At 34.5% G+C, this 17,106-nt stretch overlaps 2 protein-coding genes across 3 annotated transcripts in view; one reads left to right on the top strand and one right to left on the bottom strand.

The window, feature by feature from the left end:
* Window positions 1-7,546: 7,546 nt before the first annotated feature.
* LOC137627923 (techylectin-5B-like) lies at window positions 7,547-16,552 on the bottom strand. The gene is made up of 6 exons (XM_068359378.1): window positions 16,155-16,552; window positions 11,239-11,563; window positions 9,549-9,620; window positions 9,201-9,370; window positions 8,251-8,481; window positions 7,547-7,824 (listed from the first exon to the last, which is right to left on the bottom strand). Exons 1-6 carry the CDS (start codon window positions 16,543-16,545, stop codon window positions 7,640-7,642), a joined length of 1,374 nt encoding a protein of 457 aa, XP_068215479.1. The 5' UTR covers window positions 16,546-16,552; the 3' UTR covers window positions 7,547-7,639.
* A 250-nt stretch (window positions 16,553-16,802) lies between these two features.
* The window catches only part of LOC137627922 (uncharacterized), a 10,339-nt gene continuing 10,035 nt past the window's right edge, over window positions 16,803-17,106 (top strand). Inside the window, exon 1 of one of the 2 annotated variants that reach the window (XM_068359377.1) lies at window positions 16,803-16,929. The gene's annotated coding sequence lies outside the window, so the exon portion shown is untranslated. The remainder of the gene's footprint in view (window positions 16,930-17,106) is intronic. The other variant, XM_068359376.1, reaches the window with a different exon arrangement.

The following is a 17,106-nucleotide window of genomic DNA, read 5'->3' as shown; positions in this document are numbered from 1 at the left end:
GTACACTTGGCTTTTAAGATCATATTTTTTTTTCATCTATTAGGTGATTGGTGATTGTGATTTTATGTGCATTTTATGGTACTGTATATGCTATGATATATGTTATCGAAAGTAGCTTCCACTCCCCGAGTTTAGTTAGAAATCGAAGGTTAGAAAATGGTGTACCGTACTACAGTGATTTTAGGTTGTGAGTTTATGGTAATGTTTTTGGTTTATCTAGTCCATGTTTTTTATCAAATTTAAGCTAACCTCAGAATGCTTTCATATCGTAGATTTGAACCTGTCTTTTTAGATCTTTGATTAGCTAGCTTAAAACCAACTTAACTTCAAAAGTACAGTATTTCATATATAATGGATTTGAACTTTTTTGTAGACCTATTTTGATAAGCTGGGTATTTATCTATCATATTTTGTTGATTGTTTAGCTTGAAACTATTTTATTTTATTTTAAAATAATTGAAAACTGGATTACAGTAGTTCTTTCTCTGTCTTAGGCTCTGTCCACACAACCGAACATTGTTCGGCGAACTTTGTTTCTAATCGAACAAAGTTCGGTATAGGTCTATTATCTTGCGTCCAAACGATGACAGTTGAGCAGCGAGAACTTTGTGACGGCAGCAAGAGTGATTGCTGTACGGGTAACAAGAAAATGAACATTCGTACGCAAAAAAAAAGGAAATCCTCTTGTGCATTGTTATTGCTGTGTGCTAGAAAAAAAGGAATAAGAAAAATTGTTGCCTAGAGTGTTTGCAAAGGAAACAAAATTTGGGAAGTCGTCTATGTTATAATACTACAGGAGTTATAAAGTGTATCAGAACTAGATTTCATATACAGTATTACATGAGAATTGATCCAAATGCGTTTTACGATGTTATCTCGAAACTGGAACCTAAAATCACCAAACAGGATGCAATTATATAGAACTTCCATACACATTATAACAAGGATTTCCAAGCAGAGTTTGTGTAAAATTACTTGAAACTTGCAGAGAGATCTATGAAAGCCTAATATAAGAGATTTTTTTTGGTTTGCTAATTTGTCGCATTTGTCCGCGGGAAAGAGCTAGTTTACGCTTCACTTCATCTTCAATAACTTTATTAATATTAGTGCCCAGAGTTATTTTAGAAATTGCTGCAACTTTTCATTCATTGTAGATTGCGCCAACATAGTTGAAGAACAGGCTATTGCATTGGCAGTTTGTAAAAGAATTGCATCACAATCCTGATAATTATCGGCCCTCACATCCCAATGGCTGAAAGGGAAAGAGTGTTGTTTATACAACTATCAAGTTTAAAGTTGCCTCACAGGACTAATAAAACTTTGAATGTTTTAACTTGAAAGTAGAAGATTAAAAAATGGTATATCATTGGCATTTGTGACAAACATAACTTTGTACGTCAGGCAATGGCATCTCCCTAGTCTTTAACCACCAACGAGCACAGCTCTTGTTACTTCGGTAATCATACGAAAAAACCTATACGGAACTTTACTCGCTGCATCAACGCTTCTGACGTCACCTGAAACAACGTACGTTGAGCAATGTTGTCCGTGTGGATGTAGCCTTGCAGGTTCATGGTTGTCCTCTTTATAAAATTGTTATTTGTTATATAAAATATTTTTACTTTAGCCCCTTTTATGATTAGAGAAAAAGTAGTTATTCCTTTACCCCTTTTTGTTGTTGATTTCCCTTGCGGCAATTATTTATCTATAACTTCATTTAATGCAACTATTATTTCCTTGCCCTTCGGAGGCATTGAACTAAGATATATTGTTTTCCTCTGGAGGCACTGGACTACTATGTGTTCTTTTTCTTTGGAGGCATTGGACTATGATATGTCCTTTTCCTTTGGAGGCATTAGACTATGATGTGTCCTTTTCCTTTGGAGGCATTGGACTAAGATGTGTCCTTTTTCTCTGGAGAAATTGGGCTATGATATAATCTAATACCCTTTAGAGGCATTGGGCTACGCTGCGTAACTTTCCCTTTGAAGGCATTGGACGACTTCGGTGTGCCCTTTTCCTTCGGAGGTATTCGGCTACGATGCGTCCATTTTGTTTTGGAGGTATGGGGCTACGGTGTGTCTATTTTCTTCTTAGGTATTGGACTACAATGGTCCATTTCCTTTGGAGGTATTGGACTACGATGTGTCCATTTCATTCGGAGGTATTGGACTTTGATGGGTCTTTTGCCTTCGAAGGTATGGACTTTACAATGTGTATTCCATTCCTTTATCATTCCAAATTCAGTGTGAATATAGTGTTTAGGACAGATTAGTATGCGTGCATACGGTAAGGCCCTAAACATATTCTTAATGCATGTATGCGGTAAACTTTCAAAACAAAAGCAAAACTGAAAAGATTAAAGTACAGACATGGGGTAACTTACTTTTAGTGATTGATTCAATTTTTGAATTTGCTGAAATACGGTTGAGTATTTTCCATTAAATTTTGTTTACCAATTTTTAATACAATGTTTTGCTTGGGTTTTGAATATCAAGACAAGGATTGAGTTTTATATCTGCTAATGTTAATGATAAATTTTAATGGTTGTGTTAGATGGAATGTGTAAGACTAAAGTTAATGAAGTGTTTTAAAATTGCAAATGTTTATGATGAATTTAAGTTTATTTTGTATCGAAAGTTTTTCTTTGCTCACAAATTAGGATAATGATTATTTTATTAGTTTAAGATATTTTGTAACAATCTTGTATACTGTGAAATATTTGTTTAAAAGTTGAAAGAAATATGATTAATTACTTTATCAATATTTTGTAACCATTTCAAGAACTGTATTATTGGATAGTTGAACCTGACCACTGAGTCAGGATATCCAACCAATGCTGTAATATTGAATAGAAAAGACAATACTCAATGCGTTAGTTTTCACCTTTTACGTCGGTGTGTATTTGTAAACCACCTGAGGTTTTACAGTATAAGGATAAAGGTACACAATTTTAAGTGCAAGTCACACAGAAGTTTCACAAAATGTAAATGAAATAACTGCTGTGCCAATGCCAAACATTTTATCATTTCTATGATATATGTCATCTCATGGGTATTGGTAGCATACAATTTGTAACCATGACAGTATTAGCTTTATAATAAAAGTGTTTCTTTTAGATTGGATAAAAGGTCTGCAACTTAAACATTCAGATATAACACAAACTCAACTGAAATCTTAAATCTCATATATTGTATCAAAAGTTTGCCTACTGTAATAGGATGATGAAATACTGCAATGAAAACAATATTTTATGTAATCTAATGACATTTGCAATAATCCGATATTTATTTCATATGAAACTGTATTTGTTGACTTTTACCGCTGAAAATCATAGTTGAGTTAGGTCAAGCCTTCCTCATTGTTTAATTAGGGCAGGCTTTCCCCATAGTTTAATTAGGGCAGGCCTTCCCCAGAGTTAAATTACGTCAGTCGTTCCTAGAGTTAAATTAGGTTGGGCCTTTTCCAAGCAATAAATGTAAGAAAATTCAACTTCAAAACAGCTTCTTGGAACCTATTAAGTTTAAGTTGAGGACCTGTATTCTTGGTCAGATACATATTGTTGCTCATTTCATTATGTGCTTTCGTATAAAGATAGGGATTATGTTATAGAAATTATTTTTTGCGATGGACGAGTGGAAGGAGAAATTTGCTGATGTGAGCATAGTTGAGGAATTATAAAGGTTTATAATCATTTCATAACTTGAGTAATAAATACCTGCTATTGTACAGATGACTTCGTTAATTCCGGTACGTTGACATCTCCTTAACTTCCAGTGAAGTGTACTATAATTAATGAAGCCAACTGTACCTGGGTATGAATATAGTTGCATGTATTTTCCAAGATTTTATCAACCAATATCTGGATATCAAAATTGTACAATGTTTTTATTATTTGAATGTTAAATTGCATGATTTATTGTTCTCTGTTGTAAATGATTGTTATAATTTTAAACTAGGTTTTGTGCGAATCTCTTAAGTCAGTGTTATCAATGTATTTAAAACTGGAGAATGTTTTCAAACTGTAGTTTTAAATTTTTTATAAAATACTATATAAATTAATCTAAAAAACATTTGAAAGGTGTGCAAGTTTACATACACATTTTGGATTTTCATCAAGTCTATTACTCAGGGGATGGTAAGTTTGACCTCCATTTTTTAGAAAATTTTTAGGAGATTAAATCATCTGCCTAGTTTCTCGACTAGCTCGAGGTTAACAATTATGGTATTAAACATTTGTTTGGATTTCATGACCGAATTCATAAGGCTTTGCCCTCTTAACTATTTCGTATGTATTAGAAATATTTCCGACTTGCCAAGATTCAATTGATTTTTCATGAGAAAGGGCTAGCTTTTCTGAACTAACCATTTTATGATAAAACACTGATGTATATGTTGTTAATTAGTTCTGTTTAAAATTAGCCTTTTAATTTTTGGGAAATTCAGGATAGCCAATACTGTATTTACAAAAGGATGGAGGATCTGTAGAGATTATACCATCCAATCTTCAGGATAGCGTTTCTATTTGTACAATCCTGCATGAACCAGTTTGTTTGTACAATAGCTCATGAAAACAGCAAGGTATTTTTTTTCCAATAGTAAAACTTAAATACTGCAAAGTTTTTTTTTTCTTTTTTTTTTTATTTATTTGGCTTTCTTGCCATGTTTTTAAAGATGCCTTGCAGAAAGAGCACCTTGTATATGCAAGTCAATTAATTACCGAGAGTATTTTCATGCAATGAGAAGGCAACGTAATAAGTGTTGAGAGTATTTTCATGTACTGGACAGTATTTTCATGTTCTAAACTGTAAAGTTCTCTTAGCACTACTGTATTTCCAAATGATCTTGAAAGGGTTATTTGCTTTTCAACATTTTAGATTTACTGAACAATAAAGTTAGCATTTTACCCACTAATAAGAAAGACCAGGTGAAAGTTATTCTAAAATAATAATGCAGTACTTTGGATTTCTAGAATTTCTGTGATAACTCCTATCATGAAATATTTCACTTTTTCTTTTTTGTATTGATCCATGTATGTATTTTCCATTCATTCCATCTCCTAGTTTAAAAGTTTATAGCAAATATGCTTTAGTTTCTCAAAGTTGGAATAGTTTATGTAGTGCTCTCACCCATATCCACGAGTCCTATACTATATATACTGTAGTACAGTGTGCATTTGCTTTGAATGCAAGTACAGTATTGGGAATGATTTGTGTAATGTTATAATTCATACCAATGGGTACGTTTATACACAAAGCATTAACCCTACTCATAACCTTTCATTTGGAATCTCTTATCTGCCATGGCACTTCCCCCAATTTTGGGATGTAGCAGAATGAAAATAAAAATAAGGCCCATTTTTCGCATTGTTCCTCCCCGCCTAAAAAAGGGACACGGCAAAGTTTGTCTGGTACTGTTATGGCTCCACAGCCCATCCTCTTTTTTTTCTCCACATCAAACGAAGCTTCTTGCATAGACTCCCCTACTACTGCTACCTTGGCGGTCACCACGGTGACCCGAGCTAGCAGCAGGGCCTATCAGAACGGAGTTAATTGCTCGCCATTCATTCCCATCTCTGGCATGCTCTTTTGCATCTATCCTCCAGTCACCATTTTGAATGCTATGCTCAATGCTACCATTCATACCTGTTGGTACATTTATACAGGTTCACAGACTTTAGTGCTAGACATAAGAGCGCCAAACCTTTACTCCTGCATATTGAGCCACATTGTAATTTTAATAATTACATTAGAAAATTTCCTAGAATTCTCTTGGTCTTTCCATCTTCCAAGAGCCAGATGCAGCTTCTCTATATGCAGTCTCTCTATAAAAACTAGAGGGTGCATCGCCTTCGGTTGGCCCACAATACCATAGTTCTCTTCAAGAATCGGCTGAAGCTACTCTCTAGTCATCAGACAGCCACTGCAGCCTCCAGAGCCATCTTAAATGGTCACCAAGAGTACTTTCAGCAGTGGTTTCAAATTGGAAGGATATGATCCATTTGTATACTTTGTCCATTATTTCAAGGGCGTTTATGAATGATCCCCCAACTTAATACACATACAATGAACAGTTGTGACAGTCAACCCTATAATATACCATTTCTCTTTACAAGGTGCCAGGTAATCTATAAAGTCTGAGTTTTCAATCTTGAAAAGTTCAGGTAGGGTATATATATCTGTCCTCTCGTTTTAAATTTAACCTCAAAAATAAGTTTTGCTTCAAACAATTCAGTGTTAATTATCCCTAGCAGAAAATATGCTAACTTAAAATTTACGTTCATGACACCCCACTACATGCAATGTTATATCTCCATAAATTTCCTTAGTAAATTTCTACACTGCATCTTCACTTTGTTCAAAGATTCTTGGAAAAAAAATTTACAAGTGGATCAGTGTTTGGCAATGCAGATTTTGAATTATGTATTACGTAAAATATGCTTGCAGCCTTGACATAAAAGCCAAATACAAGATCAACCACAGTGGCAAGAATAGAAGTCCCTTAAGAGATTTATGGTTCGGTAGATGGTATGAAACTTCAACGTTATTTTACCCCCTGAAAATATTAACTTTAATCAGAATCTTGGGGGGAAAATTTTCAATTCCCAAAACATCAGAAAAGAGCGATATTTTATATTAGTTTATTAAATTTCAACCCGGTGTATATAGCATTTCAGACAATATGAGTCTGCAGAAAAAGTGCTATTAAGAATTTTCAAACTAGTTAGTCTAACCAAAAAGTTATGCACACCAATAAAATTTCCAATAAAATTGTGTACAGAACCCATGGTTTCAATTACACTTCAAATAAATAATTCTAAAATAGCGTTTTTTCGCTTGTCTTGAAAATTACAAAACATTGGTTTGATTCTGGGAGAAGGCATGTCAAGAACTAAGTTCTTACATTATAATTAGATATTAAACTTTGTGGAATTCTGTTAAGATTTTTATAAGTTTTACTAAGAAATAAAGTTTAAAATTATTTTCTCCTTTCATTAAAACCAAAATTTATTAAAGCTTAGTCTTATACAGACTAATACAGAGAATAGAATAGTATAAGTCTTAAGAGTTAAATAATATAGTACTTTGAATTTCCTGAATTAAAGCAGTTTACTCTGATCTGTGCGAGGCCACCACAATTTAAGTGCACCTCAAGAAATATAAAGGTCTCTTAAATTGAAGGACATTTAAAATACAATTAAATATATGAAACCTACTGGGAGAAAGATTGCTTTTTTAGTCTTTTCCCCTATACAAAGGACCCTTCAAAAGGTAGCAAAGCCAGACTATATTGGTTAATACAAGGAACTTCCTACACACAGTAAATTATACTTTAACACTTGTTTCAGAGGGATGACTTATCAGAACATTTTGTTGGATGCTTTCGTAGTTTTCATTTGGTTGAGTTACTAATTTTTTATAGTTTCATTTCTATATCTCCAGGTTAAGCAAATTATTATGCAGAAGTGAACAGAGCCAGCTTTAAAATCAGTCGAAAGTGTCTAGGACAACGCATCTCCACATATACTGTAGGTTGGTAAAAAAGCTTACTTATTGAAAATTTATTTTAAAAACTTAAAAGGCATTAAATTACTCTAAACTCTTTAACAATAAAAATTAGAATAAAATCTGAAAACTTCTCACTGGCAAGGATACTCCCTTATTTTGAAATAAATTTCCCTCAGTGTAGTTCTATCACTGTACCATGTACCCCAGTTAATTCCTTTTGTGCTCCGCTGCTTTTCCAAAAGGGTAGCTGTGGGGCTCGCTTTGTGACACTTGTTATACCAGAATCCACCGGCGAATAGCTTGGCACAGTTGTCATCTGAAAAATAATTATATTACTTTATTACTAGCTAAGCTACAACACTAATTGGAAAAGCAGAAGCTACAAGCCCTAATGTTTCATTACGGAAAAATAGCCGATTGGGCAAAGAAAATAAACCAATAAGTAATCAAATTAAATAATTTAAAGAATAGTAACTTTAAAACAAATCAATCATTTATAAAATATAACAAAACTTGTGTCAGTCTGTGCAATGAAAACTTTTGCTGCTAGTTTGAACTTTAGAAGTTTCACCAATTAAACAATCCGATTAGGAACATCAATCCACAAGTTGATCACCACTGGAATAAAACTTATAGAATACAGTGTAGTATTGTGCCTCAGGACTATTTATAAAGTTTAAAAAATTCAATTTACAAGATTCCTCAGTTTAAACATAAGGAAGTACTGTACTGTACTACTTACCATGTAGGTCATTATCACGATCTGAAGTGGAGAAGGACATGTGGTTATGATAAGCTAAAGAATCTCCTCCATCACCCGAATAGCCACCCAAGTGAATGCGGTAATTTCTGGCTTCGCATTCCACAACAAGCGAGTCGTATTCCACGTATTTCTTGGCTCCGTCCCAGTCTACCATGTCGATACGAAGTATCTGTCTTGCACTGCTGGCAATTGAGTAGAGCGCATCGTTACCTGTAGGGATAAGTTATGAATTATAGAGTTGCATTGTAAAAACTCGCTAACACTCTGGTACCCCAACACTCAAGGGTAACTATGTAAAATTAATAAGATCGACTAAAAAGAATCTGCAAGCACCTAAGACCTAAATATGATACTGGTAATAAGTAAATTGCTCATTAATAAAAGTAATAGTCTACTGTACCATAATTATAAAACTAAGTTCATCATAGCTATAAGGGTATTGCAGTATATGGAATGTAGCTATTGTAAGAACCTATTAAGGTTTAAAGGCTGCTCATGAATGGCAAAGACAAGGGACAGTGAATGACTAGGCAGGACAATGCCCTAGAAACTGACCATAGACATATGCTCAGCACCCAAACTAGGACCAAATATGTCCAGGCAATGGCTGCCGATAACTCGGCAGGTAGACCTATAGGCTCTCCAAACTCTCCCATCCTTAACATACGACGATTGCGAGGGTACAGACACTAAAAGCCCCCTCTTAACCAAAAATAGGACCAAAGATGTCCAGCCAATGGCTGCCGATGACTCAGCTGGTAGACTAAGGATCTCCCAATCCCCCCATCCTTAACATACAATTACGAGGGTGCAGACACTAAAAGAAACCAATTAGTTTGAGCATGTCTCTAACTAGTCTGGTAGAACACCAGGCAGGGACATTTCCAATAGGTTATCGCAGCCCTATGACACAGAGGTCTTCATCATACCTAACCAATGTTCTGTTTGAGGGTCTCCGAAACCATTCTTGTAGTCGCTCCAGTTCCTGTCGAAGTCTACTTGCTTTGGAACGGGTTTACGAGACAGCACCACCGTCCATCCATTATTGGGACCTTCCAAATCACACCAAACTAATACACTTTCATTAACGCGGCCGCACCTTTAGGAAAATTAAAAAATTAGCAAGACCAGACCTTTGAATGTCTGTATAGTACTGTACTCTGCTTTCACAGTTTAATCTTTTTTCCCCTCGCCTTTAGGAAAAAAATAGCAGTACCAAACCTTTCAAAACTGATATTTAGCTTTTTCAAATTTAAAATTTTTTTAAAGTTTCTTACCTGTAAGGATAAATTTTGAAGACCCCACTTCCAATTTCTCCTTGACGAGCTATTTCGCTGCAATCCTTAGGCCTGAAAATAAAAAAAAAATATTCAATACAGTACCCTACATTCCATTCGAGATAATTTATATTTTACGAGCCAAGAAAAAACTAGTTATGTATTAGGGTTTTTCATGTTATATGATGCCCCTATTATAAACACCAAGTTCTGAAATTAGAGCACAAACTTATTTATAACCAAAGAACATGCAATTCTAATATACCCTCCCATTCCCCCAAAAAGGGTACCTTTCTTTATGGCTATAGAAGGAGAGAACTCAATTTAACAACTCCAATACTACGTACAAAAATATCCCAGAACAAATTCTAATGCAAATTTGTACATTTGCTAAAGTAGAAAATAAAACTATGCTTTGGTTGTATGATAGCAATCTTAAAGTTCTGGTTTAATTATATAAAATAAAGCATAATAAATTTAATACAATACATTTATTTACTGTTCTGTACTTAATACAGTGCATATAATTTGGAATTTACTACTTGTACAAATATTTCAAGTGTCCATCAGAAATCTTTAATTCCACCCATTTTATTGAGACCTTTGTAATGCATTTCCTTCTTAAATGACCTCAAGGGTTTTATTATACCATTTCCTGTGGTATTTAGCCATTCTTTCAACATAAGAACAGTATTGCATCTTGTTACAACCAAGTATTATATTGTCAAAACACTACTATATTGAATGACAGCTAAACCAATATTTTGAAATTGAATATCCTAAGATTAAGTGTTCTTTTTCTGCAGTATTTCATAGGATGTTAATATTTTGCATGAAGGGAAATCCCACAAATATTTTTAATTTTTAATATCCTAGGATTAAGTTTTTTTCTCTGCAGTATTTCATAGGATGTTAATATTTTCCACGGAGGGAAATCGCACAAAAAAAAAAGTGAAAATAAAAAAAAATAAACTTGGTAACCTTTGTAAATATTTAACCTTTTACAGTACAGTACTATTTACACTAAATACATTTGAGCCATTGGTTTAATTCCATTGGTTTAATGGCACTAGACATAACTATATTGCACCTTCTACCTTCTACTGCTATTAAGTTTCATAGCTACCCATACTTTTATAGGCAATTTGAAGTAAAGTTTCCTAATTTTTCCGTTTTTTATACAGTATGCACTGGTTGTACGGCGAGCTATGTCTAAAATTTTGAGAAATTAGGTTAGAGCCAATAAATTTAATTTACATTGACCATCACGGGGAAAATTTTAAATGTCTACACTTTGTATGAACTTCTTGAATTGATTTAGTTGTGTAGTAGAATTTCTAAATTGATTGAGCAATATTTTTAGTAAAAAACCCACTGGTATAGTTATGGAGGAAGAAGCTAGATAAACTTCAAGCTTTTGTACACTTAAATTTGCAATAAAAAAAATGGTTAAAGTCCTGGAATAAATTTAGCTAGGCATTTACAGTTTTAAAAATGGATATATTGAGATAAAGGAGTGATATTACGGTCACCAACCCATAAGAGATAAATATGGTAACATTAAGGTCATCTGTATTTTACTGAAATGAGGCAGAGAACCGTAAATTTTTACGGAGAATTTGCAATCAAGTTTTTTTTTAACAGTACCCAAAAAAATTGAAAATAACAATTTTTGAATAAACAAGCTTACATGTCAGGCGAGCGCACGCATTTCTCCGCAATTGTTTTGGTGTGCCTGTCTGGTAGAGTGCTGACTTTGACCTGCAAGTTTCTAAGGTCTTTCTGTAAATGAAGGATAGTAGACCACAACAATTCAGTAATGTTCGATCCTGTGGAGAACATACCACTACTGGAAGAAGACATACCCTCTGTGGAAGACATACCACTACTGGAAGAAGTCTTGCTCATCTCCAAAGACTGTTTAAGAGATACAATTTCATCCCAAAGTCTTTTTTGCTCTTTATCAATCTTTTCAAGTAAGTTGAGCAGCAACTTTGAATCCATTCCTTGAGAACCTGTTAGAAAGAAATATTTTAGTTACACCTAAATAGCATTGTAAAAATTCATCAATTTTTCCTTTAACCTCAATAGGGCAAAGCAAGCCAAGATTTTAAACCAGATTTGCACGCCTTTAAGTTTTGCAAAACCCACATGAAGGCTATGGTGAAATATAGTTGCAATAATCATGAAAATGCAACAAAACAGATTTACCTAAACTAGTATGAAACTACTGTTAAGATCATAACTGGTTCCTAAGGAAGATTACTGCTTTAAAGTAGTTGAAATCTATAATCTCTACCTAGACACTATTACACCAACTTTCTAAAAATAGTTATTCTTTTTCAAGATTACTTTTTGCGCCAAATAAACTAATTAAATCCTCTTGTAACTAACATCAACCTGTATATTCAAATATTAAATGTCCTCCATAAGAAATCAAAACACTTGCTATTGGGTAGCATTAGAATGCCATGTGGATGGTAACTACAGCAAGTTTGAACAGTGCTGTATTAAATACGTAGTCTTACATCTATCGTGAATATAAAGTTTCCTACCCATAGTTTGGCGTTGATCCAAATTGCCCAATTCTTGCTGTTTCGTGTTGACTATTAGTTAAAATTAAATGTACAAGACTATTTATCCCAGTCAACTAATATTCTAGTACTGGAAAGTATCAATACGTTTATCAAGTGAAATTATTGAAGGCATATCAATGCTATATACTTTGATTTATGAATTTGGCCTATAGCCCTAATTGGCACTACAAGGCCATTCAGCATGCAAGTGGAACCTGTGTGACAAGAGGACCAGGCAGTTACATTATTTAACAAGAAAGGGCACTCTTAAGAGCTCATGACCTTGCCTATATTAAGTTTTATATGAAAATAGTCAATTTATGCACAAATTGCATTGTTTAGCAAATCAGGAAAGAATTGTGCACTATTTAGGAAAACTACAATTTTTTACCTTTTCATTACCTTTGTTTTGACTTTTCATCCAATCTCTTGCACAAAATGTCCCATAAATACCAATTCACTCCATTCTAACCTTTCACAATATGCCCCATAAAGACACTAATTCACTCCAACCTAACCTTGCACAATATGCCCCATAAAGACACCAATTCACTCCAACCTAACCTTTCACAATATGCCCCATAAAGACACCAATTCACTCCTTCCTAACCTTGCACAATATGCCCCATAAAAACACCAATTAACTCCAACCTAACCTTGCACAATATGCCCTATAAAAACACCAATTAACTCCAACCTAACCTTGCACAATATGCCCCATAGAGAAATTCACTCCATCCTAACCTTGCACAATATGCCCCATAAAGACCAATTCACTCCATCCTAACCTTGCACAATATGCCCCATAAGGACACCAATTCACTCCATTCTAACCTTGCACAATATGCCCCATAAAGACACCAATTCACTCCATCCTAACCTTGTACAATATGCCCCATAAAGACACCAATTCACTCCATCCTAACCTTGCACAATATGCCCCATAAAGACACCAATTCACTCCATCCTAACCTTGCACAATATGCCCCATAAAGACAACAATTCACTCCATCCTAACCTTGCACAATATGCCCCATAAAGACACCAATTCACTCCATCCTAACCTTGCACAATATGCCCCATAAAGACACCAATTCACTCCATCCTAACCTTGCACAATATGCCCCATAAAGACACCAATTCACTCCATTCTAACCTTGCACAATATGCCCCATAAGGACACCAATTCACTCCATTCTAACCTTGCACAATATGCCCAATAAAGACACCAATTCACTCCATCCTAACCTTGCACAATATGCCCCATAAAGACACCAATTCACTCCATCCTAACCTTGCACAATATGCCCCATAAAGACAACAATTCACTCCATCCTAACCTTGCACAATATGCCCCATAAAGACAACAATTCACTCCATCCTAACCTTGCACAATATGCCCCATAAAGACACCAATTCACTCCTTCCTAACCTTGCACAATATGCCCCATAAAGACACCAATTCACTCCATCCTAACCTTGCACAATATGCCTCACAAGGACACCAATTCACCACATCCTAACTTTGCACAGTATGCCCCATTAAGACACCAATTCACCACATCCCAACTTTGCACAATATGCCCCATAAAGACACCAATTCACCACATCCCAACTTTGCACAATATGCCCCATAAAGACACCAATTCACTACATCCTAACTTTGCACAATATGTCCCTTGTAGAAACCAATTCATCCCCTCCTAACCTTGCACAATGTGCCTTAAACACACCTATTCACTCCATTCTAACCTTGCACAATATGCCCCATAAAACCTTCAATAAATTAAATCCTAAGTCTTGCATAATGTGCCTCATAATAACCAATTCACTACATGCCAATTTGTATACAAAATACTCCAATAAAAAAATCAATTCGTTCCATCTTGACCTGGCATAACCTTCCCCTTAAAGCACCAGTCCACTATTTTAACCTTGCTCAAAATGCCTTATTAAAACAATTCCATTCCATCCTAACTTAAGTATGCTATACATACATACATACATACATACACTGTATAAAACATTTCTCTCCATTCCAACCATGTGTGACATGCCCAAATATAAAGCAGGGTTGGGGTGGTCTCCATTATCTAATCTTTAAAACCCCACAAGTTAACATATCCCTTATTATAAGTTGGGGAAGCATTCTTTTATCTGTAAAGAACATTTTGATGTTATTACAGAGTCAACCCCCCCCCGCCAAAAAAAAAAAGAAATCGCAAGTTCATTACACAAAGCATTAACGGCAAAAGGTGAAAAAGTTAACATTTAGAATTGTATTCTGGTCAACAGTTTCATTCGAACTCCACTTTATAAATAGTCAAAGCCATCGCGACCACTATTTTAGTTTCCAGATTTTGAAGTATGACCTTTTAATTTTAATTTAATAAAGCTCCTGTTGTTTCCTTCATAAAAAAAAATGGTTAACTACAATATTTAGGTCTTTTAGAAACTTGCCAGGTGTCCAAATCTGTTTAGTTGGCCCACCTAAATTAGGACATAACCCGTCTATCTCATGATTAACCCTCACTGGAGGACATCAGGTGGGGTATATTGTATAAAGTTTTAATTTAATATGGACTTGATTGGCACCTGACTGCTATATTAATACAAGAGGGACCCTCGTTATAAAACCGATAGAAATATCGATTCAGGAAAATTATGTCTAACCCTCACTGGAGGACATGTCAGGTGGGGTATTTTGCATAAAGTTTAATTTGATGTGGACCTGATTAGCACCCTTCTACTATATTAATACAATAGGGACCCTATTATAGAATTGATAGAAATATCGAATCAGGAAGATTATGTCTAACCCTCACTGGAGGACATGTCAGGTGGGGTATATGGCATAAAGTTTAATTTAATGTGGACCTGATTGGCTCCTGTCAGCCATATTAATATAGGGAACTGGATCATAAAATTGATAAAAGTTTCGAATCAGGGGTATATTACATAACGTTTAGATTTAATTTGGACCTGATTGGCAATCGTCTGCTATATTAATATAGGGCACTCAATCAAAGTTGATAAAAAATCTCAGAATCAGTAAAACTATGTCGCCAACTTAAGAATTAACTTAAGAATTAGACAATCTACTGTTATTTTGTTCCCCAATATTGTATCTGCTAAAATGACAGTAATCCCAGGCAGCTTTGAACATCATAGATCTTTTACTTGGCCACTTTAAAATCCATAATGCTAGTTTTTATTTTTCAATGCATCAAAAACTAATTCAAACAACAATACTTTTCTTCTGATTATTCGGTTCTAAATTATGGTAATTAAATGTAAAATGCATTTAATATATTAAAAAATTACATAGAGCAGATCTCAATATTATAAAAACAAGGAGTTGGAATCAAGCCATAGAATTAAAAACAAAAACAAAAAAACACTAATATAACAATATATTCATATCCACAGCAAATACGTTGTTAGCTAATTGTAAACCCAATTACAGATATAAATCATATATAAAGTGTGACCTGTTACATGTAGGGGGGCATGCAAGCGTGTTTTTTTTTTTATTTAATTTTTCCTTGGTGGGAGGGATAATAATTTTTAAAACCAATGGCAGCGGGAAATTACACTTAGATGCACTTTCCTGGCATCTAGATGTATATTCTAGCAACAAACTTTTTTATTGCATAATTTGGCAGAATATGAAGAACGTGGTCATGTAAAATAAAATATTGAAAGCAATTCCTTACCGGTGGTGCCAGATATGGGGGATTTATCCCTAGATTTGGGAATTAATTCCTAGATTTGGGGATTTTTGGATGACGTGACGATATTCTGTACATATTTCTATGAAGAAGAAAGATGAGTAAACCTTTATATTGTTGCAATTAGTTTACTTATTATTACATGAAGTATAGCGAGTAATTTCTATTTTACTAAAGCCTACATGATCAGAAGAAAATGTTTCTGGAAATAGGAATTTTTTTAGTGGTTTTGGGGATTTCTTATCACGAGTTTTAGGGATTTTTAGACTAATCCATCTGGCAACACAGTGTAACCTTACCTTCACAAGAGAAGTTAAGCATCCCAAAACTGGCCAGTTTACTATCAATTATCCTTCCAATATCCATCACAGTATTATTTGAAGCAACAAATAAGCTTTCAACATTCTTCTGCGTTGCACTAGTTTTAATGAGCAGACCCTCGAGAACTTTACGATTTCCTTCAGCCGTCTCCAACAATTTGGCCACGTCCACTTTCGGCACTTCCTGATAACCACAGCCAAGTTTGTCATCCAGATGATCGTTGGAATCGAAATATGGAGGCCCAGCTGCACCATCACATTTATTAATTATGATTATGAAAAATATGATACATTTACACAACACAAACATTGTTCTCGAGTCGATAATAGATGAACTAACTAAACTTGAGGTTGACTGACAACTAAACATGACATTTGACTGACTTAAGTGATGATGCGTCAAACTTTAAACCTCTTTAGAATCCTTGCAAAGCTTCTTCGCTCTTCATGGACAAGGACTGTGGAAAAGGGTTAGTTTCTTAAGAATATTATTGTTATTTTTGTTGTTGTTGTTGTTGTTGTACATTGAATTTAGTGTTCTTTCAGTTAGACTGAAGAATCTTGGGACAAGGACTGTGGAAAAAGGTTAGTTTCTTAAGAATATTATTATTGTTGTTGCTGTTGTTATTCTTGTGCATGGACAAAGTCATACACTCATGGGACAAGGGTAAAAATGCATTTATTTTTTTTTTAGTTAAACCACGAAGAATCTTGAAAAATTAGTGTCTCTCTATGGACAAGGACTGTGGAAAAGGTTAGTTTCTTAAGAATATTATTATTATTGTTGTTGTTGTTGTGCAAGAACACAGTCACACACTCATGGAACAAGGGTATAAATGCTTTATTTTTTTTAGTTAAACCACGAAGAATCTTAAAAAAAATTGCCCCCCCCCCCCCTCTCTCTCTCTCTCTCTCTCTCTCTCTCTCTCTC

Source organism: Palaemon carinicauda, chromosome 35 (genome assembly GCF_036898095.1).
Source record: "Palaemon carinicauda isolate YSFRI2023 chromosome 35, ASM3689809v2, whole genome shotgun sequence".
NCBI lineage: Eukaryota > Metazoa > Arthropoda > Malacostraca > Decapoda > Palaemonidae > Palaemon > Palaemon carinicauda.
Note: the sequence above shows the minus strand (reverse complement) of the source record. Positions and strands in the feature narration are given on the sequence as shown.

Bases quoted from the DNA above. Each gene is read 5' to 3' on its own strand.
- LOC137627923 (XM_068359378.1), bottom strand. From the start codon at position 16,545: ATGTTTAGTTGTCAGTCAACCTCAAGTTTAGTTAGTTCATCTATTATC. The intron at 11,564-16,154 runs GTAAGGTTACAC...TCTTTCTAACAG, and splicing joins GCTTAACTTCTCTTGTGAAG to GTTCTCAAGGAATGGATTCA. The intron at 8,482-9,200 runs GTATGATGAAGA...TTATCCCTACAG, and splicing joins TCAAACAGAACATTGGTTAG to GTAACGATGCGCTCTACTCA.